The following is a 27,834-nucleotide window of genomic DNA, read 5'->3' on the forward strand; positions in this document are numbered from 1 at the left end:
CCGCCTTATGACGTCATATTGCCAATCCAAAAGCGACGCGAGTGACGCGAGTCATCGCTGCGGGGCGCGAAATTTTTTTCCCCAGGATGGTAGGGGAAGACTCGTGAATATTCATTGGGGAAGTCATCCTGGGAAAAAAAATATCGCCTGCGGGGCGTGGTTTGCGCTTAACTGGTTTGGAAAAATCACGCAATCCAAACACATACGGCTGCATAGACCGTGCACAGACATACACATAATAAAATAAAATAAAACATGTGAGATGATTTCAGAGTTGAATTCTTTGTGAGTGGAATTCTGTCTAATGGGTGCAGAAACTACGTCAGCAGTTTTTTTTTTTATGCCGTTTTTATTAAAGATCCATAGCCAAAAAAAAAAAAAAGATATTTAGGCTACTTATGTACAAAAAACTTGGTTTGTCAAACTCAACTTTTATTAGGGCGACATTCTCGTTTCATATCAGAGAGCAACAGGCGGCGAGCAATATGCATTTTTCTACCGTAAGTAGCCTAGCTGTGTTTTCGTTTCTTTTGACAAGTGTTCATTATTTATCTACATTATGTATCATGTGTAGGAACCGTGACATTTTAGTGTTTAACAGTGTAGAGCAAGCCATGTTGTGGTTAGCTTAACATTCAGCACGTGTAGCCTACTGTAACCCTAGTGTTTCTGTGTGCCCTTAAACTCTTAAATATCTGAATTCAAGGGGGTAATTCTTTAGATTATTATTATGATATGAAAATATGAGTTTTTGACTTGGCAAGGCAAGTTTATTTGTATAGCACATTCAACAACAAGGCAATTCAAAATGCTTTACATAAAACATAAAAGCAACAGGGCAATATAAAAATACTATATAAGAAGACATTTAAAAACACTTTAAAAGAGTTAAATAGAAAATAAACAGGAGAGTAAAAGTGCAGTGTAAGAAATTAATCATTATTCCAATTAATGAAAGTTTGCAGCAAATAGTTAAAAAATAAAATAAAATAATATTTTACAAATAAGAAACACCACGTCAGCACTGCATTGAATACATTAACAAAAAAAAAATAACAAAAAATAACTGACTCCTCAACAAGTAAGAAAAAAAAACGTACATAGTTCTTAAGAAACTTGTTCTTACTGTTATCAGTGAGTTTAAGAGATTTTACAATAAGGGAAATCTCAGCAATAAAGACATCAAATCTAGGCAAAGTCTTGAGAAATTTGTGTTTGTGAATAAAAAATTTACAATGCAACACAAAGAAATTAACAACACTATCAATAGCATAGTCACTCCCAGAAAAATTGAACAATATACCCTTCAATGAAAAGTTTAAATCACATTTGATAAAGTGAGAAAGATAACAACCCAAGCTCTCCCAAAGAGGCTTAACCTGAATACAGTGGTAGAATAAATGAAGCAAAGTTTCTTCCTCAACTTTGCAAAATACACACATGTCAGAGAGATCAACAAAAGAGGCAATTTGTGAGTTGGTTGGGTAAACATTATGAATAATCTTAAAGTGTACCTCTCTAATTTTATTGGACATAGAATATTTCTCGTAATAAGAGTAACCACGCCCTCTTCCAGTGAATACTGTCAAAACAATTATTCCAGAAAAATTTACATGGAGGGGATGTGTAAACTGTGTAATGTAAACAATAGCTTTATAAGTTTACTATTACATTTTACTATTACACTCCATCCAATTAAAGTTGGGGCATAATTGTTTTTCTCTCATTAAATAAAAGGTGTGTTTTAAATAAATGCAAATAACTTGGAGACAAAGCTTTGATGACAGAATTGAAAGTTCTAGCAGGCAGAGGAAAATTATACAGAGTCATAAATTCTTCATATTCCAGTATACTGCCATTATTTTTAAATAAATCCAAAACAAAAACAATACCTCTATCATACCACTTATCCATAAAAAATGATTGGTTTCGGATTAAAATGTTGAAATTTATTCCACAGAATTTCTTCGTGGGGAGAAAAATTGTGCACATAACACAATTTCCAAGCAAATAAAACTTGTTGTTTGGAGAGAGAAATCGGTAATTTAGAAGGGGTGAAATTACATTTTAAAAGAAACTCTAAACTGCCTAATCTACGAAATATGGCATTGGGGATATAGAACCAAATTGAACCATTACTACAAAGACATTTTTTAACCAACTAATTCTAAAAGAGCTGACTAATTCTTTAAAATGTAAAACTTCCAGTCCACCCTCAGAACGTCTATTAGACAAAACAGATTTCCTAACTTTGTGAGATCTGTTCTTCCAAATAAAATTCAGTAAGATTTTGTCAATATCATCACAGATTTTGTCACTAACAAATAAAGATAAAGAGGGATCAACACAACGAGACAAACCCTCTGCTTTAGAGATAAGTACTCTCAGACTGACAGATCTCGTTGTAGCCAACAATTAAAGATGGTTCTTGTTTTCTTTATTTTATGTTGTTGGCGGAGCAATCTATCTTTAGTAAGGAAAATCCCCAGGTACTTGATACAGTCTTTTACAGGTATATGGTGCATCGATGGTTGTTGAGTGTCATACAGACAGAATAGTTCACACTTTGAAACATTTAAATATAAGCCTGAAGCTTCAGAGAAAGAATTAATAATATTGATACACAGGGGAATTTGACTTTGGTCTTTAAGAAATATAGTTGTATCATCAGCTAGTTGAGATATTTTAAATTCTTTACCAAAAACAGAAATACCTTCTAAACTGGGATTTTGTAAAATAACAATTGATAACAATTCAACAGCTAACAGAAAAAGAAATGGGGAAATGGGGCAACCTTGGCGCACTCCTCTATCGCAATTAAAGCGTTTAGTAGTTTGAAAGCCAACCAAAACTGAAGAGTTAATGTCATTATAAAGCATGCTCACCATGTTGATAAAAGTACATCCAAAACCAAAAAAGCTAAGAGATTTAAGCAAAAATTGGTGTTCTAAAGAGTAAAATGCTTTATAAAAATCCCAAAACATTATAATAGCTTCTGAATCAATATTCTCTGAATAATCAATAAGATCAAGAACTAATCTTATGTTGGAGCTAATATGCCTATTGTTCATAAATCCATTTTGTGTTTCGCCATTAATTATACTATTAAGGCCAGATTTTAAACGAACTGCCAAAATTAAAGTAAGTAATTTATAATCAACATTTAACAGTAATATAGGTCTCCAGTTTTCAATTAAAAGTGGGTCTTTATCAGTTTTGGGGATCAAGGAAATAAGACCCTGCTTCATTGAGGGAGTCATCTCTCCTTTTTTAATACAGTCTTTAAACAAACTATGTAGAGGTTGCTTTAAGATGTCCCAAAAATGAACATAAAATTCAGCAGACAAGCCATCAGTATCTGGAGATTTTCCCCTCTTCATAGATTTCAGTGCATCCTCCATTTCAACTATAGAGATATCAGAATCACAAAGTTGCTTAAAGTCATCCTTAATACCTGAAATCTTATCATGAATACTCAAAAGAAAATCGTCCGATTTTTCTTGAGAAAACTGAGAAGTATAAAAATTTTTATAAAAGGAGTAGCCTATACAAAGGTTGAAATCATTCCTGGATCTGTACATAAAACACTATTAATGTTTAAGGCAGAGAGAGATATCTTTTTACGATTTCTTTTTTCAAGAGCAAAAAAAGTAATTAGTGTTTCTTTCGCCCTTCTCGATCGATTTTGCTCTAGAGCGTATAAAAGCACCTTTAACAATCTCTGTGTACATACAGTATTTTCAATTTGCAAATGACATGTGCTCAATTCTACCTCATCCTCTTTACTGGGATTTTCCTTCTGCATTAACACACTTAATCTATGAATAAGTTCTAATTCTTTAATGTTTTTTTCTCTTTTAATTTGCTTACTTCTATTAACAGCAAGGTCTCTAACTCTAAATTTAAAAAACTCCCAGCTAGAGCCAGGGTCGCTTTCAGTATTACTAAACATAGAATTAGCCAGTTGAATTACACTATCATTAAAATTGGCGTCTTCCAAAAGACAACTGTTACATTTCCAGTAACCCCTTGTTCTATTTAACTTGCAAGATTCAAAGAAATTAACATGTGGTCAGTAAACGGGGCCAATTGATGATTAACAGTATGGACATCTTTCAAAATAGCATGAGAAATGAGAAAAAGATCAATTCTAGCTTTAAAGGGATAGTTCACTTTGAAATTAATTTTTGATATGTTTTAGCTTACCTCAAGGGCATCCAAGATGTAGGTGTCTTTGTTTCCGCAGTAGTTTCAATTTTGATATTTTTAGGTCAAACCGTTCTTGTCTGTCAGTCATATAAAGCAGGTCGATGGTCACTGTCTCAAAACACAAGCACAGAGTCCAAATTAAAACAATTCCCCATCGTCCAAATTAAACAATTCCCCATCGTAAGTACACATTGATGGCCTAAGACACGAAACGAGCGGTTTGTGTGAGAAAACGAACAGTATTTATATCGTTGTTATCTCTTGAACACAGCACACGTCCAAATGATCTGACGGCTCGGGCGGGTATAGATATATAAATAGATGTCGCTTGGCTACGGTTTCGTTCCAATGAACTGCAGTAGCCAAGGCGACATCTATTTATATATCTATACCCGCCCGCGCCGTCAGATCATTTGGACGTGTGCTGTGATCACAGCTAGATCAATGAGAAGTCCTATGATTACAACGACCATCATTTGAAGTGTCACACAGTTCTGAAATTATCGTACATTATAGGATTTTTTCCATTATTGATCGTACATCGTACACAGGTCAAAATTATAGTACAAATACGATAATTATCGTACATCTGGCAACACTGATGACCGTGTAGAAAATCTTATGATGATGTTTCGATGAGCGCCAACCTGGTCCCGTGACTCCCGTCTCTCGACTCGGTGCATCACGTCAAGAGCGTCCTTAAGCTTACCAGCGATGTCAGGTGCCACATGTTCGAGAATGTTCTTAACAAACGAACGTAGATCCTCGTTCTTGGTTTCAGGAACCCCGTGCACCTTTAAACACCAACGCCGACTGTATCGTTCTAGCTGCTCAATCAGCGATTGGACGTCCTTGTCTGAAGATTGAAGCTCTGTAATATCTCTGGCCATTTTGCACATCTTCTCCGAGTGCACATTAACATCAGAAGCAAGCCTCTGCACTACCACAGAACGGCTTTCGTCGTAGCATCAGTCGAGTTCTCAATGGAGATTAGCTTTTGGAAAGTAGCGTCTAGCTTTGCAGACAGAGCTTGAATGGCCTTCAAAATGTCGACGATATCTCCGCTGGTTTCAGACTTCTTTTTCGATTTTTTAGAAGGAGGACTTTTTGCAGGAGACGCTGGAAAGGGTGTTGCTAAGCAAAGATTAAAATCCTGTTTCGTATCACCCGACACTGGAAGGTCAGAAAGCACAGCAAACCTGTTGCTCAGGCAAGCATCAGAGACTAGCTCAACTTCGCCGCCAACCTCGACATACATAGCTTTCGGGAAAACTCGTCTCTGCCCATTTAACAAATGTCAATGCAAAAATGTTCACGTAGAAGACCACCAAATATAAATGAAGAATTAAAATGACTGATCAATCACATTACTACCACAACCGCCAGAGCTCAACTTTACACGTCCACCAACCACAACGCCATCTTTGCCCCCCCCCCAGCAAATAGTAGTCTTTAATACTTTCTTTTAATGTGACATCAGGCTATATTGATATAACTGATATAGTAAGAAGATGCCAATGACCCATATGACCCGTGGATGAATCAACAGTGTTGGGGAAGCAAGTCTGAAACTGATATCCTGACAAAAATAAGCCAGCTCTCTGTACACAACTCCATATGTCATTTGATAATCAACTTCCTGACAGACAGGCAGCAGCTCGTGAGGCTGGGAAAATTCACTTCCAACACCTACAGCACTGGTGCTCAACAAGGATGTGTGCTCCTGGTATGGTATATCAAAAAACACTTTGATTCTGAAAAGAGATGTTAAAGTAGATACAAAATGAAGGAGTTAGGTCAGTGAATGTGGATGTTTCAGGCCAGAAGTGGCAGATTTGTTAACACTGTGATACTGAAATATCTCATCTCCATGAGGGGGCCATTTGGATGTCGGAGAGAGGGAGAGAGCTCGGCCCTGTTATGCTCCAACCCAAATTAAATGTGGCACTTTTCCACAAGATTCACTTCTCACAAAAACTGGCTCCACTGCAGAAGAGGAGATCATTTTAAAGTGTAGCATGAACTTTTTACAAACATTTACAAAGGAGGAAGAAATACTGCTGCGGCAGCAAAAGTTTGAGAAGGCAGCTGAAAATATCTACAATTTCAGTGCAAATGAATCAACTGAATTTAACTTGTATAGGTTCACAAAGAGCTCAGAAGAATGCATGCAAGCTTGGTCAATTAATGTATATATAAAATATTATGTATTAAAGCTTGTATTTACATGTATACATTTATGTAAATTTGAAAGCAAAGTTTAATATTAACTGACAATTAAATTAATTCTTAAGACATTATGATATTATAATTCATATAAATTAACAGCAAAAAAACAAACAATTTTGTCTCTAAAATTCTTTCACCAGAAACTGTTTTTAATTTGGAGCGAGAGAAACAGGGGGAGGGTCTTTCTTTACTGCATCAGATATGTCACTTTGCTCACAGCTGATTGGTCCAGTTTTGGTTTGCGATCTCTAACCCAGAATAAAATCTGCTCTGGAGCAGGGGCCTGATGTATAAACGTTGTATATGCACAAAATAGGCATAGAAATGTGCGTATGCAATTTTCTACACACAGGGATTTATAAAGAAAAATTAACTAGGCATAAATATTTGCTCTAGACAGTACACACACTCTTTTATTGATGGAGCGAAAGAAAGAAATAATAATTTTAAACTCAGTTTTCCATTTGAACCTTTCCATTTCCACATTTAGATGAAATATACCACTCTTATTAAGTGAGTTAAGCACTGAAATTATATGAAATAATTATCAAGAAGTAAAAAAAATGTAAATGAACTTTAATGGAAGTATTTGTAGTGGATGCTTTTGAACACATTTCCTGTGGCATGCTGTGATTTAATGTTGTAACTACAGCGAGGACTGCTTGGTGCAATTCATTTTCAACGAGTTTTTGTTCATCGTGAGCTCATCGTTGTATTATTAAAAAAGAAAAAGATTCACAATAGTGTGCCTTAGGATAAAAAAAGTTTCAGAGAAACTAAACTATATTAAAGCAGATGATGAGGTGCAGCCACAGGAGTTCATATATACATGACAAAAAAAAAAAGTCTCAAGGCAAAGTTATAAAGAGGTGAAGAATGCAAATGGTCATGAATGTACACTATTACATCTGTCCATCATTCAGCTGTTACGTGAACGTAGCCTTAGTTTCACACAGATACGTGTTTTCTGGTGCCATTTTAAATGACCAAGCCATTTAAATCTCTTTCCACACAAAGAACAAAAATAACGTCTGACATCTGCATGACTTTTCAGATGTATCTGTAAGTGTGATGGCAAAATAAAAATTTTATTACACTTATCACATTCAAATTGTCTTTCTTCAGAGTGAATGTGCAGGTGATTTTTTAAATTGCTCCTTTTTTTCGACTTCAGACTTTTGTAGACTTTTGTAGACTTTTTGTCACATTTAGAGCCCTGCGATTTCTTTCTAGAATGAGTTTTTAAATGACGCTTCAGGTCTCCTTGACATGTGAAACTCTTCTTGCACTGAACACATCTATAAGGTTTCTCTCCAGTGTGACGTCTCATGTGAACCTGAAGGCTTGTGTTCCAATTGAAACTCTTTCCACAGTGAGAGCATGTGAAAGGCTTCTCTCCAGTGTGAATTCTCATGTGAACCTTAAGGTATCCTTTAAATCTGAAAGTCTTTCCACACTGCTCGCACTTCTTACCAGTGTGAATTATTATGTGCTTATCAAGGCGTTTCTTGTCTGGGAATCTCCTTTCACAATGAGGACATTGCTCTCCTGAGTGAATCTTCATATGTAAATTAAGGCCACAGTAATAAATAAAACGTTTTCCACACTCAACACATATGAATGGCTTCTCTCCTGTGTGAATTGTCATGTGATTCTTAAGATTTCCTTTTCGTCTGAAGCTCTTCCCACACAATTCACAGGTGTAAGGCTTCTCTCGAGTGTGAACTATCATGTGTGCATTAAGGGTTGATTTATAATTAAAACCCTTTCCACACTGATCACATGTGAATGGTGCTTCGCCATTGTGAACTCTCATGTGTGTAAGAAAGGTTGATTTATGATTGAAACTCTTCCCACACTGATCACATGTGAATGGTGTTTCTCCAGTGTGAATTCTCATGTGAATCTGAAGAGTTCCTTTCTGTGCAAAGCTCTTCCCACACTGTTCGCAGGTGAACGGGCTTTCTCCAGTGTGTCTTCTCATGTGCGAAACAAGGGATGATTTATGTGTGAAACTTTTGCCACACTCTTTGCATTCGTAAGGCTTCTCTCCAGTGTGAAGTGCCATGTGTCTCGTGAGGCTATTTTTATTGCAGAAACTCTTGTCACACTGATTACATGTAAAATGGTTGTCCCCTGAGTGAATCCTCATGTGGTTTTCAAGGCTTACTTTAATTTTGAAACTCTTTCCACACTGGTCACATGCGAAAGGCTTCTCTCTAGTGTGGGTTCTCATGTGGGAATTAAGGCTTCCTTTGTGAATAAAACTTTTTTCACACTGTTCGCATTTGTAAGGCTTCTCTCCATTGTGAATTCTCATGTGGAGTCCAAGGTCATGTTTTTGATCGAAACCCTTTCCACACTGTTGGCAGGTGAAAAGCTTCTCTCCATTGTGAATTCCCATGTGTGCTCGAAGGCTGTCATGTTGTTTGAAACTCTTTCCACACTGAAAGCAGGTGAAAAAGCTTCCAGTTCCTGTCTTCTGAGCTCTTTCTTGTGAGAAACTCATTTTAGTCTGTATGGATTTTGCTCTATTTTTGACATCATGCTTCTCATATTGATATTTCTCTTCGATTTCATTCAGTTCTTGACTCTCCTCTTTCAGTGTCATCAGGTCTAAAGCAAAAAAAAAAAGACAAGTTAACCCCAGTTTACCATCAAACCAACAACATGCTATTGAATCTTTCGACAACATAGGCATTTGTCAACAAACATTTGCATGGTTTAGGTCTCATCTCTCTGATCTTTACCACCTTGCCTGTCTAAACGATGAGACATTTCATCAAACAAAAGTATGATTATTATATGAACATTATCATTAAATTTCACACTATGCTAATGACATTCAGTTTTACATTTCCTCACAACATGACCAAACTGCACAACATAGCAGTTTGCAGCGATTATTATTGATATTAGTGCTACATACATGGAAAAATAATAATACTGCAATAATACAGACCAAAATATACAGTTGAGATCCTAAGATTACATACACCTGCCTATTTTAACAATAGACATTTTAACAATAGACAATGCATGCTGGGAGCCACCATATTATAAAACTAATGGTCCCAGCATGCATTTGCAGCATGAAGCATGTCACCATTGTTGAGATTCATAAGATGATTCTTGATGTTAGTGTGTGTGTCTCTACATTTTCTTTTTTCGCAATGTATTTAGCAATTAAAATTCAGAATCTTTGGCAAAAAAAACTATAAGTGGTAAAAATCTATTAATAACAAGTGATCTCTTTTGGTCAGTGATGGCATTTGTCAAATGTTTTTCTTTATGATGATGATGATGATGATGATATATATATATATATATATATATATATGTGTGTGTGTATATCACTTGATAATCTTTGTTTATGGCTTCCTTTGCAACAAATAAAGTGTTTTGGGCAACACTGTTACAAAGACAACGACTAACATAAATAAATATAAAAGAGTCAAACTGCCCAACTAAAGAAAACACTGATCGCCATAATGATGACCAAACATTTTCAATAAAACATCAACATCTAAAACTGTTAATTCTCAAAAACATCATCTGTAGATGAATGACAGAAATAAGGTCAAACTGGTTTGTAATAAGAGAGATTTCATGTCTTCAGTTGCTTTCATCTAAGGCTGTGTCTGGAAGTCAGTTGTAGTTCTTTTGTTTCTCTTTCCTTCAGTAATTCTGCTTGTTAGGGTGGGGGAAAAAAATCGATTCTTAGATGCATCGCGATGCAGACGTGGACGATTCTGAATCAATTCACAAATGTCAAAAATCTATTTTCAATTTTTTTCTCTAATAACGTAATATTGACGAAATGCAAAAGGCGTAACTCTAAAGTGGACGTGCAGTGCGCACATAACAGATGCATGATGTCTGAGCACCAAATTCGAACGGCACCCTCTTCGTTAAAAGCTAACGTATGGAAAATTGGCAATTTCATTTTGACCTATTTAGTATTTTTTGTATGAGAGCTGCTTTCTGTATTGTTTAGTTTTCACATCAATATGACGTAAACCGATCTGTTATACGTACGTTACACTGCCCTACACAGTCACAGTGTGTATTCAGTGCAATGCCAGTCACAAAAAGTTACATTTTGACTGTGCTCTCTGCAGATGTTCATTCACCTTTTTTGTATAAGCTGTTTTTGATTGTTGTATACAGCAAACATTTCAAGTCATTATTAATTAGTTGTGTATAAAAGCAGCTTTGTATTCAGAATATGCCTAAGTCCACAAGCATTATGTTTGTATGAGAGCTCCTGGTACATATTTCTATATTTTTGAACGAAAACTGTTTGTGAGTTTGCTACAAGTATGCTGCTAGTACAGGCACACATTTATTTTCCTGTAGGTTCATTGCAATGTCGAGACATATGCTGGCAAATGTAACCTTACAGTTGACTTGCCAAATCACTTCCATTTGTTTTATTAATAAAATGAATATAGGAAGTATTGGAAGTAAATTCTTTATGGGTCATCATAAATGCTTTGCTTTAAAAGTACCAAGTAGTCACAAAAAAAAAAGGCATCGATAATCGTTACCCTCTGAATCATAATCGAATCGTGAGGTGACTAGAGATTCCCACCCCTACTTGTTATCATCAGGTGTCATCAATAATCGAACAATCATCACTCAATTAATCCCTTAATTATCTAATTAACTCTAACACTGCTTCAGTGTTACTTTTAACACCCTGCTGGTGGTTCCCATATGAACACCGAGCGGTTTTAATTTAACACCGGGGAATTTACTGTAATGGGTGTTGAAACTAATCGTTGCATCACGATGAGGATGTGGACGATTCTACATCGATGCAGTAATAGACCATAATTGTAACAGCCTACTGACGTTTCTCTGATGTCATTCGTCACATACCTGCTACTCGCACTACTAGTGTAAAATGGCGGAGGGAGGCGAAACACAAAAGAGAGTAATTTAGCCACTATTTTAACATTTACAGTGTGTGAGCTCGAGTGTGTGCGTGCGGTCTTGCGCGTGTTAGTGACATGAGAAACAAGAGATTTGTCAGAATAAAAAGTATTCATTTGATTTGAAAATGTAGTGAAGTAAAAGCTCCAAAATTAAAATACTCAGTAAAGTAAAGTAAAAATAAGTTCGAAAAAAAGCTACTTAGTAATTATATATTCATACTTTGTTACTCTACACCACTGATTCAGAGAAAATGCTTAATGTGCAATTTAGCTCACTGTGTTCATATTCTGGGCTTCTGCTTGTCTGTACAAAGTATGCTTTATTAATAAGGTGTGTATTTTCATTGGAACTGGTTGTTGTTTTAGAACATTAAGCCACGTTAAGCTTTTTTCACATTAAAATTCATAGAATGTCTTAGAAAAGCATCAGATACATAATGTTTTCTCTCATTAATACAAGCAGAATTGATTTTTTGATAACACTGTTCCATAAGAAAAAAGAACAATAAAAATGCGACATTTCATGTCTAGCATCTTCTCAGCTTCACAATCTTAATGCCCAGGTATTCATCATTTACTGCGTTCCTCTTCATCTCGCACACAGTTGTATCCGCACAGCTTTCAAAAGAAAAATGTTTGAATGAGCATGGATGGACGCGTTCGACACATGCGCAGTACAACTGTTTTTTTCAACATTCACCTTGTGCATACGCTGTTGTACACGCGCCGTTGTGGAACATGGACAGCTGAAATATAATTTGGGCCTTATTTTGCAACACAGAAGTAAGCTATTTTCGGTGAAAATGCGTGAACTTTTGATTCATTAGCCAAATAGGTAAACAACTGGAAGAATAACCAAATGGTAAAATAATTTGCACTACAAACCAGTGCGTTTATGATTATAATAATTTAAATATGAAAACAAATAACAGTTTGTAATATCAATCAGCACAACAGCGGGTTTTTGTACAGCTACAAAATTCGGAAGTGGATGAGACCAGAAGCCTTGACACATTTAAGTTATAAATGGCTGTATCTGCTCTTATGTTAAAAATAAGGTAAATACAGACACGAGAAAAGCCCTCTAGCCTCTATTTGCCGACATTGCTTGTTACCCACTGCTTTGAGAATGAAACCAACCTGTTTGTTCCTCAGTATCTTCTTGTTTCACTCTGAATGTTTCTTCAATCTTTATATCTTCACTCTCCTCTTTAATGAACGCCATCCTTATAATAGTGTGTCACATGGATCTCAGTCGCTTCAACAGGAGTTTTTCTGTGTGTTTGGACAATATGTCATGTTAAAGATGAAAATAATTAACAGCAAGAAAAATGAATCCAAACTAAACCTCTGGGTGAGTCTCAATCAGGTCCCTAGTTCAATAGTCAGCGCACTGGTAAGGGAGTCAGTCAGGGTGAAACTAGCATTAACAATTAATAAAGACAAACTGTATTAGACACTTAACTTTGTTCCTTATGATTTTCATTTGGTATTTAATGATTAGTGGATCACATTTAATAGATAATTATTGGGTGAATCATTTCAAGGGTTGCCAACAAGGACTCATAAGAGACTATTGTGGTTCTTTATTGTGAAATAAAGGACACTTACAATATTTGTACTGTACCACAGTGTGTCATTTCAGTGTCTACAGTTAAGTATGTGTAACGTATAAAAGGTGAAAACAAGTCATTCAACTAACTTGGAGTTTAAAAAGCTCTGTTGCTCCATCACTACTTGCCAGTGACTTGATTCACGTTTAAGATAAGCTGATTCAGGATATAGAGAGCAAATTGAGACGCACCTTTTCTCTTGTTGTGCCTATGCGCTTTACTAATAAAAAATAACGCTCAATAATGTTCAATATTTATTCACTCATTTGTAAAGGAATGTATTCATTCCTCACAGTTATTGTAAAAAATACTAAATTATCTGAGAGGGTTACATTTATTTTAAAACATTTTAAAAACATAAAAGCCACAGACCTTTCTTTTAGGCGACTCGCATCAGACGCAGGAGCGTGGCGCCGCCTTATGACGTCATATTGACAATCCAAAAGAGACGCGAGTCATCGCTGCAGTATGGCGCGCGCCCCGTGCCAAAATTAATTATCCGAACGACCGACCGACCGATCGAACGTCAATCCGAACGTCTTGCAGTTCTGAAAGGGTGACCCACGTGACGACCTGACGTGACGTCAGCTTCTTGAAATTAGCAGTTTTTTAACCATGCAAGTATCCAAGCTGATGTGTAAAGACTATACATGGACATTAAAGGCAATACATAGAGATATTGTACACCAAACAACACTAAAAATAAAATTATTTTCCTGAATCCTGTGCTTATGAGGCTAGCCTATGTGATTTACTTTCAAAGAGCAGACAATTTGACCAATATATTCATTTAAACTAGTTTTTATTGTAAATTTTATTGCCTAATGTACAATGTTCACACTGTCCATAAAAAACACTCCAATCCAAGTATTTTTTACTTTTTGAAATAATCTTTAATTAAAAAAACAGATCCAGATCCAGGAGGTTTTCATAAATATGAATATTAGCTTTATATCTTTGGAAATAAATAAAATAATATATATAAATGGACATATAAAATATCAATTTATATATTTATTTATGCATAGGCCTACTTTTATATATGAAACTGTTGTGACCTGTGAATCAACAGTTTAAAATATTTGCAGATAATAAATGTTGTGAATTTAAGACCTATTTATGCATCTTTGTTGTTTGTGTTTGTTTGTAAATAATGTTCTGTTATGTTGAGAATAAGAGTTTCTGTGTTGGAGTTTTGGCGGTCACCTGTGGATTGTAGTGGATTGAATTGTAGAGCAATTGAATTGTTGAAATATTGTTACTGAAAGTTTTATATAACATAATTAAATAATTAATTTACTTTTCCAAATAATGTTGCAAAAGTCCAAAAAAGTACATACTTTCATATTAAGAAAATTTATGTCAGGAATATTGTAAACAACATAAAAAAATAATAATAATTGGCTGTCAAAAATATAAATATTGGGAGTTGTCATTTAAAGTGAAAATGGCTTAAAGACACTTCAAGAAAATATTTATTTGTTATTAGCTTGTTCAATATTAAAATAGTTCAACATAAACATATTTTAGTTAATAGCGACTTTGGTGTTTAACATTAAAATTCCAGGAGTCTTTACAATGGACCTTACATTTAAAGCTACACTGTGTAGGATTTACTCCCATCTAGCGGTGAAATTGTATATGACTACCAACTGAATATTACTTTTTAGCTCCTCCCATTCCGAAGGCGTTTTAACTCCTACGGTGGCCGTATTATTTCAAATCTGCCGGCAAACGCGAGCAAATCTCCCTCCTGCATTCGTCACGGTGCCACTGCATGTAAAAACATGAGCTAAAAAAGGCAAAGCTTGTATGTCCCTCTTTGTCTAATGTATTTTCAGGATGGAGGCGCAACATGGCTTCCACCATTCGAGCGACTCGCTCGTATGTATTCTAAATGGCAGATTATACACTTATGAGAATACTTAATTAGTTGGTTGAAGTGATTACACATTAATGAGAACGTATAATTTTGAAATAACGTGTTTTTTGCTAAAAATCAATGGTCAGTATATTTTATAGGCTTTATAATATTTATATAGCCTACTATATTATATATAATATTTAGGCATAAAAAAGCAGATAGGGTTGCAGTTTTTGCTGCATTTGAATGTTTGGTAAAGCATATTTCTATGAAATATGAGACATTGTCTGTTTCTGAAACTTCCGTTAATGGGAGATGGAGAAAAAATATGTTGAATATCTCGTGCTTTTCCGAATTAGCCTTCAAAGCATACCCGGTTTGTTAATAATAGGCTCTGCTACTTTATTTAACTTTAATTATACACCGCACATAACTTTCAAAATCAGCCATTGCAATAATCAAATGTCGACTACTAGTTAGAGGATACAATCGAAGCATAAGAAGTCAAACTAAGATAAGAAAAACATAAACGTGTTACAACGTGACTTCACACATAAACAACACGTTGTGAAGACGATCAGTTACTCGCACTTCGACCGGTCGCCATAGGAACGTGTTAACAACACGTAAGCACATGTAGTAACGTGTTACATATGATTTTATGAAAATTTCCCAGCCTGCCGCCGCACAGATATCTTCAAGTGGTATTCCACTAGACCAAGCCTAGAATGAGGCCATGCCTCTAGTGGAATGAGCTCTGACGCCCATGGGGCAGCAGAGACCTTTTGACTCATATGCCAGCGAGATAGCATCTACTATCCATCGCGACAATCTCTGCTTCGTGATTGCACTCCCTCTGGTGCGACCACCAAAGCAAACAAAGAGCTGTTCCGATTGCCTGGATGCAGCGGAACGCTCCAAGTAAACTCTAAGAGCCCTGACAGGACAGAGTAGATTCGCGTCTCCTTCGTCCTCAGACGAAGGGAGAGAAGATAGCGAAATGACCTGTGCTCTGAACGGAGTGGAGAGCACTTTAGGTACATACCCATGCCTTGGTCTAAGGACGACTCTGGAGTCGTTAGGCCCAAACTCAAGGCAGGAAGAGCTCACTGAGAGCGCGTGCAGATCTCCAACTCGCTTGACTGAAGCCAGTGCAAGGAGGAGAGCAGTCTTAAGCGAGACGTGTTTCAGGCTCGCGGACTGCAACGGCTCAAACGGAGTACCTTTCATGGCCTCTAAGACCATGGAAAGGTCCCATATAGGAATCGATGGGGTTCGAGGAGGGTTCAGCCTCCTGGCTCCTCTGAGGAAGCGCACGACTAGGTTGGTTCTCCCCAGTGACTGTCCGGCCACATGAGCATGGAACACTGCTATGGCCACCACATAAACCTTGAGTGTGGACGGGGAGCGACCTGCATCAAAAAGCTCTTGGAGAAAAGATAGCACTACTGCCACTTAACATGAATATGGGTCCCAGCTCCGTGCTGTGCACCAGCTAGAGAACACCGCCCATTTCTGGGCATAAAGCCGCCTAGTTGAAGGCGCTCTTGCCTCAGAAATGGTGTTCAGCACCTCTACAGAGAGGTTCCCGGGTAACCATTGATGGGCCACACATGAAGGGCCCACAGGTCTGGACGGGGATGCCAGATCGTCCCCTTCGCCTGCATGAGGAGGTCTCTCCTCAGCGGTATCGGCCATCAGGCTATATCCAGTAGCTGAATTAAGTCGGGGAACCATAATTGGTTCCTCAAAGAGGGGCTATTAAAAGCACTGTGCACCTGCTTTCCCTGATCCGTTTGATGACCTGAGGTAACATAGTGACCGGTGGGAAGGCATATAGCGGGCGGCTGGGCCAATCGTGGGCCAGCGCGTCCCTGCTCTTGGAGAAAAATATTGGGCAATGAGCATTGTCTTCTGAGGCGAAGAGGTCGACCTCTGCCTTGCCGAAGATGCTCCATACCGTTTGTGGGTGAAGAGACCTGTCCCCTGGGGAAACATTGTCTCTGGATAGCATATCCGGGTCCTGATTCAGAATGCCTGGCACATGCGCTGCCCTTAGCGAGCGCAGATTGTGCTGAGTCCAAAAGAGGAGGCGTTCGGCCATGGTGTGCAGGTTGCGTGACCTGAGCCCACCCTGGCGATTTATGTAGGACACCACCGACATGTTGTCTGTTCGGACCAGGATGTGTTGGTCCTTTATGTATGGGAGGAAAGCCTTTAGCGACAGTTCGACCGCTTTCATCTCTAGACAGTTTATGTGCAGCCATTTCTCTGGGCCTGTCCAGAGGCCGGAGGTGGGTCTGCCATCGTGCAGGGCGCCCCAACCTAGGTTGGATGCGTCTGTCGAGATCACTTTCCATTTTGAGACTGAGCCCATACTCACGCCTGATTGAAACCAGTCGGCTATTTTCCACGGAGCCAGGGCTCTGATGCAGCCATGGTTCACTTTGATGCGCAACCGGCCTGATCGCCACGCGTGCGCCGGGACCTGGTTGTTCAGCCAGCGCTGAAGGGGACGCATGTTCAGCAGGCCTAGTTTGAGAACTGCTGATGCCGAGGCCATCAGGCCTAACATCCTCTAAAAACGTTTGAGAGGGGTGTATGAGCCAGCTTTGAACAAAACCACTAAGTGCTGGATAGAGAGCTCTCGCTGTGACGTCAGGCGCACTTTCATCTGTACTGAGTCTATGACTGTCCCCAGAAAAGAAATAGTCTGGCTGGGAGACAGCACACTCTTGGCAGTATTAATCCTGAGACCCAGACATTCTAGATGGCAGAGGAGCCAGGACCTGTGAAATATTAACTGCGCCTCTGACTGGGCTATAACTAGCCAGTCGTCGAGGTAGTTCAGAATTCGCACACCGTGAAGTCTCAGGGGAGCGGCATCCATGCACCTCGTACATGTTCGAGGTGCCAGGGATAGACCGAATGGTAGGACTTTGCGGCGGCTGCGGCGGCGGCCTGGAGGACTTCCTCCATTTCCTGGAGGAAATGGCACATGGCTTGTGATGCCTCCTGTGCTTCGGTGTAGCGCTCAGCAAACCCTTTCACTGCTGGGCCGAAGAGGCTGGTGGAGGAAATGGGAGAGTCCAGGAAGGGAGCTTTGTCAGCGTCCTTCATCTCCGTGAGGGTTAGCCAGAGGTAGCAATCTAGCACAGTCAAATTCGCCATGTTCCTGCCGATCGCCTGGGCGGTAACCTTCGTAGCACGTAGAGCTAAGTCAGTTGCGCTACACAGGTCCTTAAAAGTCTCAGGATCAGGGCCGGACTCATCCATGGAGCGGAGAAGTTTCGCCTGAAGCACCTGGAGGACGGCCATCGTGTGAAGCGCCGACGCAGCCTGCCCGGCGGAGGCGTATGCTCGACCGGCGAGAGCTGACGTGGTACGGCAGGGCTTCGATGGGTGTGTCGCCTTTGACTGCCATCCTCTAGCGGAGAGCGGCCAATGGTGCGCGGCAACAGCTTCTTCCAGAGGTGGAATGCTGTCATAACCCTTCTCCTTCACACCGTCGAGTGTCAAGAGCGTCGAAGAAGCCGAGGATTTAAGACGAGCTGAAAAAGGAGCCTTCCATGACTTTGTCAGCTCATCATGAACTTCAGGGAAGAAGGGGGCGGGTCTTTGCGGAGGAGCTTGACGGCGACCTTGCAGGAACCACTCATCCAGCCTGCTTCGCGAGGGTTCTGCGGGCTGAGACCAGTCCAGCCCGAGGTCTTCGTCAGGAGTCTCATAAGCACAGCGTCAAGGGAAGCCTGACGCCACTGGAGCAGTCCTGAGTCGAAGACGCGGGGTCCGCGTTAAAGCCGACCACTCTTTGACGCAGCGATAAACTGTCGTCTTCGTCACCCTCCTCTTCCGGTCCACCGAAGGAAACAGGAACGGCCGCTTGCTGGGAGGGGCGCTGTTCATCCTGTGTGAACAAGACCGGTGAGGGAGGTTCAGAAAGCGATGCAAGCGGGGAAATATCCGGCGTGGGCTCTCTCATGCGCTCTGGCATTCTCTGTCCACGGCGCTTCTTCCTGCACGGCCCGAGCGAGAGATGAGGGAGAGGGGGGGGACGGAGTCCTCGTTGAAAGTGGCGAGTCGAGCCCGCACGGTCGACAGCGTCATTTCGTCGCACTCTGGGCAGCCGCCCTTGGAGAGTGCAGCATCGACGTGGTCACAGCCCAAGCACGCGGTGCAAAGGAAGTGACGATCTCCGCCGAATAGAGGGTCTCTGCACGAGGCACATGAAACAACGCCTTGCTCTTTTTGTGAGTGTGTGTGTTGCAACGGCGAACACACACACAGCTTAGAAAGGATATTGGCTTGCTGGATGGCAAGCAGAACAGCGGGCTGAAGGCGGTGTCCGAATAGGAACCGCCGTCCTCAGAAGGAGATTAAATCTGAATTCATATGGCGGAAATGGGCTCCTTATAGACTTAAGCCACGCCCATCTTGGCGGGCTCTGACGTGACAGGGCACGAAGCGACCTGATAGGTTCACGTGGCTCAGCCGCCTCGCCATAGGTTTGTGCAGTTGCCGCAGCACAGCCAATCAGCGCACTAGAATGCTCTGCTGTGGTCTGCTGTGCAGCTGCACTGTGTTTTACATATATAAAATTATAAGGATAATTTTGGCTTCAGTATTCTCGAGAAAACCCACCCCCTGTCGGTGATTGGTTGGAACACTATTTTGATTTTGATATATTTGGTTTTGAGTGGTTGGTGAAACCAATTGTTTTTGTGTGCAGATCTCAGATCCAAGGCTGTCTACAGAGACGCGTTTTTTTACGGCCTGCATATGGGGCGGGCAGCTAGCGGATCGTTAGGAAAGATTAGATGAATGTGATCATTTATGTTTGGACCATTTTTGGGCCTGAAATCGCTGATACAACCTTTAAGCACTGAAATTTTATGAAATAATTATCCAGAAGTTAAAAAATTTTAAATGAACTTTAATGGAAGTATTTGTAGTGGATGCTTTTGAACACATTTCCTGTGGCATGCTGTGATTTAAAGGAGAACTCCGGTCAATTTTAACATTGATCTCATTTTTTTGTACATTTGGAGTGCTGTCAGTACAGAGAACAACAACAAAAATCGGTGTTGCCTACACCGTGTTATCCTCGTTTTAAAATTTGCACCCTGTTGACTTCAATGGGGCATGTTTTAAACCTGCTTTTAGCCTCTTAACATCCTTGATGTGTCATTACAAGTGCACAGGTCATGTGAGTGATTCCTTCGGAGTGAACGCGGGTGAATCTGACTGCAGTAGATGTGAAAGAAATACATAAAAAATTATGTTTATTCAGCCAGCGCACATACCTGTATTTACATCCTGTTTTCGGTCGAAGTCCACAGTAATCGATTGTTGAGTTCACGTGCATAGGTTTAGTACCTATGATCACGCGCGTGAACTCGACAATCGATTACTGTGGACTTCGACCGAAAACAGGATGTAAATACAGGTATGTGCGCTGGCTGAATAAACATAATTTTTATTCATATCTTTCACATCTACTGCAGTCAGATTCACCCGCGTTCACTCCGAAGGAATCACTCACATGACCTGTGCACTTGTAATGACACATCAAGGATGTTAAGAGGCTAAAAGCAGGTTTAAAACTTGCCCCATTGAAGTCAACAGGGTGCAAATTTTAAAAAGAGGATAACACGTTGTAGGCAACACCGATTTTTGTCGTTGTTCTCTGTATTGACAGCACTCCAAATGTACAAAAAAATGAGCTCAATGTTAAAATTGACCGGAGTTCTCCTTTAATGTTGTAACTACAGCAAGGACTGCTTGGTGCAATTCATTTTCAACAAGTTTTTGTTCATCGTGAGCTCATCGTTGTATTATGAAAAGAAAAAGATTCACAATAGTGTGCCTTAGGATAAAAAAAGTTTCAGAGCAAAAAAAAAAAGTGACATGACAAAAAAAAAAGTCTCAAGGCAAAGTTATAAAGAGGTGAAGAATGCAAATAGTCATGAATGTACACTATTATGTCTGTCCCTCATTCAGCTGTTACGTGAACGTAGCCTTAGTTTCACACAGATACGCGTTTTCTGGTGCCATTTTAAATGACCAAGCCATTTAAATCTCTTTCCACACAAAGAACAAAAATAACGTCTGACATCTGCATGACTTTTCAGATGTATCTGTAAGTGTGATGGCAAATAAAAAAAATTATTACACTTATCACATTCAAATTGTCTTTCTTCAGAATGAATGCGCAGGTGATTTTTGAAATTGCTCTTTTTTGTAGACTTCAGACTTTTGTAGACTTTTGTAGACTTTTTGTCACATTTAGAGCCCTGCGATTTCTTTCTAGAATGAGTTTGCAAATGACGCTTCATGTCTCTTCGATATGTGAAACTCTTCTTGCACTGAACACACGTAAAAGGCTTCTCTCCAGTATGACGTCTCATGTGAACCTGAAGGCTTGTGTTCTGATTGAAACTCTTTCCACAGTGAGAGCATGTGAAAGGCTTCTCTCCAGTGTGAATTCTCATGTGAACCTTAAGGTATCCTTTAAATCTGAAAGTCTTTCCACACTGCTCGCACTTCTCACCAGTGTGAATTATTATGTGCTTGTCAAGGCGTTTCTTGTCTGGGAATCTCCTTCCACAATGAGGACATTGCTCTCCTGAGTGAATCTTCATATGTAAATTAAGGCCACAGTGACGTCTAAAACATTTTCCACACTCGACACATACAAATGGCTTCTCTCCTGTGTGAGTTGTCATGTGATTCTTAAGATTTCCTTTTTGTGTGAAGCTCTTCCCACACAGTTCGCAGGTGTAAGGCTTCTCTCCAGTGTGAACTCTCATGTGTGCATTAAGGGTTGATTTATTATTGAAACTCTTTCCACACTGATCACATGTGAATGGTGTTTCACCAGTGTGAACTATCATGTGTGAATGAAGGGATGATTTATGATTGAAACTCTTCCCACACTGATCACATGTGAATGGTGTTTCTCCAGTGTGAATTCTCATGTGAATCTGAAGAGTTCCTTTTCGTCCAAAGCTCTTCCCACACTGTTCGCAGGTGAATGGGCTTTCTCCAGTGTGTCTTCTCATGTGCGAAACAAGGAGTGCTTTATGTGTAAAAGTTTTGGCGCATTCTTTGCATTTGTAAGGCTTCTCTCCAGTGTGAAGTGTCATGTGCCTCGTGAGGCTATCTTTATTGCAGAAACTCTTTTCACACTGATTACATGTAAAACGGTTGTCCCCTGAGTGAATCCTCATGTGGTTTTTAAGGCTTACTTTAAGTTTGAAACCCTTTCCACATTGGTCACATGCGAAAGGCTTTTCTCCAGTGTGAATGTTTATGTGGGAATTAAGGACGTGCTTCTGTGAAAAACCCTTTCCACACTGGTCACATGCGAAAGGCTTCTCTCTAGTGTGGGTTCTCATGTGGGAATTAAGGCTTCCTTTGTGAATAAAACTTTTTTCACACTGTTCGCATTTGTAAGGCTTCTCTCCATTGTGAATTCTCATGTGGAGTCCAAGGTCATGTTTTTGATCGAAACCCTTTCCACACTGTTGGCAGGTGAAAAGCTTCTCTCCATTGTGAATTCCCATGTGTGCTCGAAGGCTGTCATGTTGTTTGAAACTCTTTCCACACTGAAAGCAGGTGAAAAAGCTTCCAGTTCCTGTCTTCGGAGCTCTTTTTCGTGAGAAACTCATTTTAGTCTGTATGGATTTTTTTCTATTTTTGACATCAGGCTTCTCATATTGATATTTCTCTTCGATTTCATTCAGTTCTTGACTCTCCTCTTTCAGTGTCATCAGGTCTAAAGCAAAAAAAGACAAGTTAACCCCAGTTTACCATCAAACCAACAACATGCTATTAGATCTTTTGAAAACATAGACCACAACATTCTTTTGAATAGCTTGAGAATTATGCTGGCATATGTCGACAAACGTTAGCATGGTTTAGGTCTCATCTATCTGATCTTTACCAGCTTGCTTGTGTAAACGGAGAGACATCTCATTAAACAAAAGTATGATTATTATATGAACATTATTACATTTCACACTATGCTTATGACACTCAGTTGTACATTTCCTCACAACATGACCAAACTGCACAACATAGCAGTTTGCAGCGATTATTATTGATATTAGGGCCACATCAAGTAACTGTTAATAGTTACTTGATAACTACAAATTAAAAAAAAAAATGTTGATGAAAATAATCGCCAATACATTTTATTGTTGATTAATCATGTCTGCATGCAGTGCATGGAAAAATAATAATACTGCAATAATACAGACCAAAATATACAGTTGAGATCCCAAGTTTACATACACCTGCCTATTTTAACAATAGACATTTTTTATTTAGTCCTGCCCTGCATACGATACTTCACATTACAGACAAAATAGTTAGTGAATTTACATAAATTACCCAGTTCAAAAGTTTAAATATGTTTGATTCTTAAAATTGTATGTTGTTACTGTTTGTATTTTTGTAATAGTTATTCTGGTGCCCCTTATTTGTCCAGTGTAGTTAAACTGCCCACTGTTTTTTCATATATTTTTAATAAATGCTAAGGACTACTGTGGTTCATATTTTTACTTGCCCTGCCCAAATTTTCACAGTGCTACCCAAAAAAAAGGTAATAAATAACTAAAACAAAACAGACATAGTTATTGTTTTAATTGTTTTTGATCATGTAACCTTAATAAATAAGATGACACCAAAAACTACTAGCCTAATTCATACATTTTACATTTTGTTAAAAGACGGTCAGTAATTAAATACAATAACTAATCAAATAACAAGCAATAGCACAAATAAATAAAAACAAACATATAATTGAAATAAACAGTGCTTTTCAGATTAAACTAGATTTTCATTCACAGAAAAAGTAATGAAATGTAAAATGTTTATTTCTTATGTTTACGTTCACCTAAAGGGATAGTTCACCCAAAAATGAACATTAGCCCATTATTTACTCACCCTAAAGCCATCCTAGGTGTACATGACATTATTCTTTCAGACAAATAGAATCGGAGTTATATTAAAAAATGTCCTGTCTCTTCCAAGCTTAATAATGAGAGTGAATGGCTGTATGTCTTTGGAAGTCCATCAGAGTGCATCTATTCATAATTAAAGTGCTCCATGCATCTTCATGGGTTAATAAAGGCCTTCTGAAGTGAAGCGATGCGTCTGTGTAAGAAAAATATCCATATTTAAAACTTTATCAACTAAAATAACTATCTTCTGGCAGACGGCCGTACACATCAACTTAAGCCAAAAGAGTAACCCCTGAACTTGACGCACAACGTAATGAAGCTGCGCATGCTAAGAGTGTTGAAACTAATCATTGCATCGCGATGCAGATGTGGACGATGCATCGATATAGTAATAGACCATAATCGTCACAGCCTACTGATGTTTCTCTGATGTCATTCATCACATACGCGCTACTCGTGCTAGTGTAAAATAGCGGAGGGAGATGAAACACAAAAGAGAGTAATAAAAAATGACCCACTATTTTAACATTTACAGCGTGTGAGCTTGAGAGTGTGCATAGTGTGCGAGGCTGCATGCTTATGAGTGCGTGTGCATGAGTCGAGTGTGTGTGAACGTTATTGTAACTTAAGTACACTTGACAGTTTCAATGTCATTCTGAGTATTTACTAGTGTTTGTTCTAATCTTAATGGTCCTGTCATCTGCAGTGTTCATACTTAAGTTTTGTTTGATGTTTGCTACATTCGGGAAGTGTACTTCCTAGTGTATGTGAAATGCTTTTATCTTGTACAAAATGGCTCTTCTGCTTGTCTGTACATAGTATGCTTTATTAATGAGGTGTGTAATGTCATTGGAACTAGTTTTGTTTGGTTGTTTTAGAACATTAAGCCACATTAAGCTTTTTTTTCACGTTAAGCATTTTAGAATGACTTAAAAAAAAAGCTTCAGATGCAATGTTTTCACTCATTAATACAAGCAACAGCAGAATTTATTTTTTGATAACATTGTGTTCCATAGGAAAAAACTAACTTGTTTTTTAAAAAGATAAAAATGCTGCATGTAATGTCTAGCATATTTTCAGCTTCACAATCCATCTTAATGCCCAAGTATTCTTCATTTACTGCGTTCCTCTTCGTCTCGCACAGTTGTATCCGCACAGCTTTCAAAAGAAAACTGTTTGAATGAGCATGGATGCACAGTACAACTGCTTTTTTCAACATTCACCTTGTGCGTACACTTTTGTACACGCACCGTTGTGGAACATGGACAGCTGAAGTATAATTTGGCCCTTATTTTGCATAAATATACAGAATAGAAGCTATTTTCTGTGAAAGTGCGTGAACTTCTGATTAATTACAAAATAGGTAAACAACTGGAAGAATAACTGAATGCAGTAAATGGTTAAATAATTTGCACTACAAACCAGTGTGTTTATGATTACGATAATAATTTAAATATGAAAACAGTTTGTAATATCAATCAGCACAACGGCGGGTTTTTGTACAGCTACAATATTCTGAAGTGGATGAGACCAGAAGCCTTGACACATTTAAGTTACAAATGGCTGTATCTGCTCTTATGAAAACATAAAAACAGCAGTCTCAGCATTTTCTTATTACATTTTATAGATGTCTCTCCCAGAGTCACACTAATGTGTTTCAATCTTATTTCATTGTAAAAGTTAGTACTTTCAGGAGCGCAGTACGCAGGTGTTTTCAATCAGTCCGTCTGGAAACAAAGTTGAGTTTACAAGACAGTTTCTGAGTTCTCTTTTTTCAGCTTTGAGAATGAAACCAACCTGTTTGTTCCTCAGTATCTTCTTGTTTCACTCTGAATGTTTCTTCAATCTTTATATCTTCACTCTCCTCTTTAATGAACGCCATCGTTATAATAGTGTGTCACATGGATCTCAGTCGCTTCAACAGGAGTTTTTCCTGTGTGTTTGGACAATCTGTCATGTTAAAGATGAAAATAATTAACAGCAAGAAAAATAAATCCAAACTAAACCTCTGGGTGCGTCTCAATCAGGTCCCTAGTTCAATAGTCAGCGCACTGGTAAGGGAGTCAGTCAGGGTGATAGATAATGGCCTGAAAACTAGCATTAACAATTAATAAAGACAAACTGTACAGACACTTAACTTTGTTCCTTTATTATTTTCATTTGGTATTTAATGATTAGTGGATCATATTTAATAGATAATTATTGGGTGAATCATTTTAAGGGTTGCCAACAAGGAAAATTAAGAGTCAATTGTAGTTCTTTATTGGAACTTTATTGGAAAATAAAGTGGTATAGCGACCCGCCATTATACAAATGGTAATCAATCAGCCAAAAAAAAAAACATGGTTACAATAATTTTACTGTAATAACCCCATAGTTAATTTTAGTAAGGGTACTGCGTTCACACGAAACGCTCCTTTAATGCCATTAACACGGGACGATCCCGTGAAGGGTTGGCAACACTAGGAAAACAACTCATTCAACTAACTTGGAGTTGCCAGTGACTTGATTCACGTTTACGATAAGCTGATTCAGAATATAGAGCAAAATGAGACGCACCTTTTCCCTTATTGTGCCTATGCGCTTTACTAATAAAAAATAACGCTCAATAATGGTCAATATTTATTCATTCATTTCACAGTTATTGTAAAAACTACTAAATTGTCTGAGGGGTTACACTGAAAAAGCCACAAACCTTTCCTCAGACGACTCACATCAGATGCAGGAGCGTGGCGCATCCTTATGACGTCATACAGCCAATCCAAACACATACGGCTGCATAGACCGTACATAGACAAATACAAATAAAACATGTGAGATGATTTCAGAGTTGAATTCTTTGTGAGTGGAATTCTGTCTAAATGGAAAAACTAATGGGAGCGGAAACCACATCAGCAGTCAGGATCCTTTTCTTTCTTTTTTTAGTTTGATGCCGTTTTTATGAAAGATCCATAGCAAAAATATATATATATTTAGGCTACTTATGTAAAAAAAAAATAATAATAAAAAAGGGTTTGTCAAACTCAACTTTTATTAAGGCGAGCAATAGCCAATTCCTACCTTGGTCTTGTAAGTAGGCTATCTGTATCTGAGGGATATAGAAATAAAACCAACAATTAATAATTTCCTTAAAGTTCACTGTTGGTAGTTTGTTAGTTGAAATAAGTAAACCAACAAAAGGGTTAACATTTTTTATTTTACTTTGTCATTTATCCATAATGTTTTAATGTTACGTGTGACAACATACGTGTATTAGATTTATTATTTTTAAATATTTTAAATATTATATTTTGTCATTTATATTTTTATTATCTTAAGTTGTTACAATTGTCCATTTTTATCATAATCTTTATATTTATTTGTATTGTATTTATAATATTTTATTTTGTCATGAATTCTTTTATCTCCACATTATTCCTGCCCCATGACGCTTTGCGCGAATTATTGGTGTAGCTTCCATTATATTGTAAACAATCAGTGAAAAGGCTCGCTCTATGAACGCAATACGTTAAAAAATGTGTCACAATGAGATGGCATTAATCTTCTCACCCTCCAACCATCGAACATTAAAAGGAAATTTAAAAGTGTAAAAGGGTCAATGACACCTACATTTTCTGTCCGATTGCATTTTTTTCAGGTAAAAACGGGTTTAAATACAAAAAAAGATACTGTATAATTGAAGTACCTCTCCCATGTATGTACTCACTTTAACTTTTCAAAAACCTTTAGTTATTTTTTTTTATTAATTTTTTATTTTATTTAAAGTGTCAAAACATCATGTGGTGCGACCATCCAGCCATATGTTTTGAAAACGTCTTTGAAATTACTTAAAAAAAATTACATTAATTTATTCTAATTTATTTTCTGCACTATTTGGCATGATTTCCAAAATGTTTGTAATCCTTTAAAAAATTCTAAGCATTTGTATTTATATTTCCATCATAATATACAAACAAACTTTGTCCGATGATGTCCATTTTATGAAATATCATGTGGTGCGACCATCAAGGAAC

General features: G+C 38.3%; 2 protein-coding genes across 3 annotated transcripts; both read right to left on the minus strand.

Moving 5' to 3' along the window:
- Positions 1-6,833: 6,833 nt before the first annotated feature.
- Positions 6,834-13,414, minus strand: LOC311282994 (uncharacterized protein). Its single transcript, XM_084397127.1, has 3 exons — positions 13,364-13,414; positions 12,519-12,653; positions 6,834-9,054 (listed from the first exon to the last, which is right to left on the minus strand). The coding sequence occupies exons 2-3, from the start codon at positions 12,601-12,603 to the stop codon at positions 7,358-7,360; spliced, it is 1,782 nt and encodes a 593-aa protein (XP_084253253.1). The 5' UTR covers positions 12,604-12,653; positions 13,364-13,414; the 3' UTR covers positions 6,834-7,357.
- A 7,139-nt stretch (positions 13,415-20,553) lies between these two features.
- On the minus strand, positions 20,554-26,571 carry LOC311283185 (uncharacterized protein). 2 transcript variants are annotated; one of them, XM_084397444.1, is made up of 3 exons: positions 26,517-26,571; positions 25,619-25,771; positions 20,554-22,632 (listed from the first exon to the last, which is right to left on the minus strand). In XM_084397444.1, exons 2-3 carry the CDS (start codon positions 25,701-25,703, stop codon positions 20,852-20,854), a joined length of 1,866 nt encoding a protein of 621 aa, XP_084253570.1. In that variant the 5' UTR covers positions 25,704-25,771; positions 26,517-26,571; the 3' UTR covers positions 20,554-20,851. The 2 variants fall into 2 exon arrangements, with proteins under 2 accessions (XP_084253570.1, XP_084253571.1); XM_084397445.1 differs by lacking the exons at positions 25,619-25,771; positions 26,517-26,571 and adding an exon at positions 23,805-23,883.
- Positions 26,572-27,834: the final 1,263 nt, after the last annotated feature.

This window comes from Rutilus rutilus (assembly GCF_951802725.1).
Source record: "Rutilus rutilus genome assembly, chromosome: 23".
Classification (NCBI taxonomy): domain Eukaryota; kingdom Metazoa; phylum Chordata; class Actinopteri; order Cypriniformes; family Leuciscidae; genus Rutilus; species Rutilus rutilus.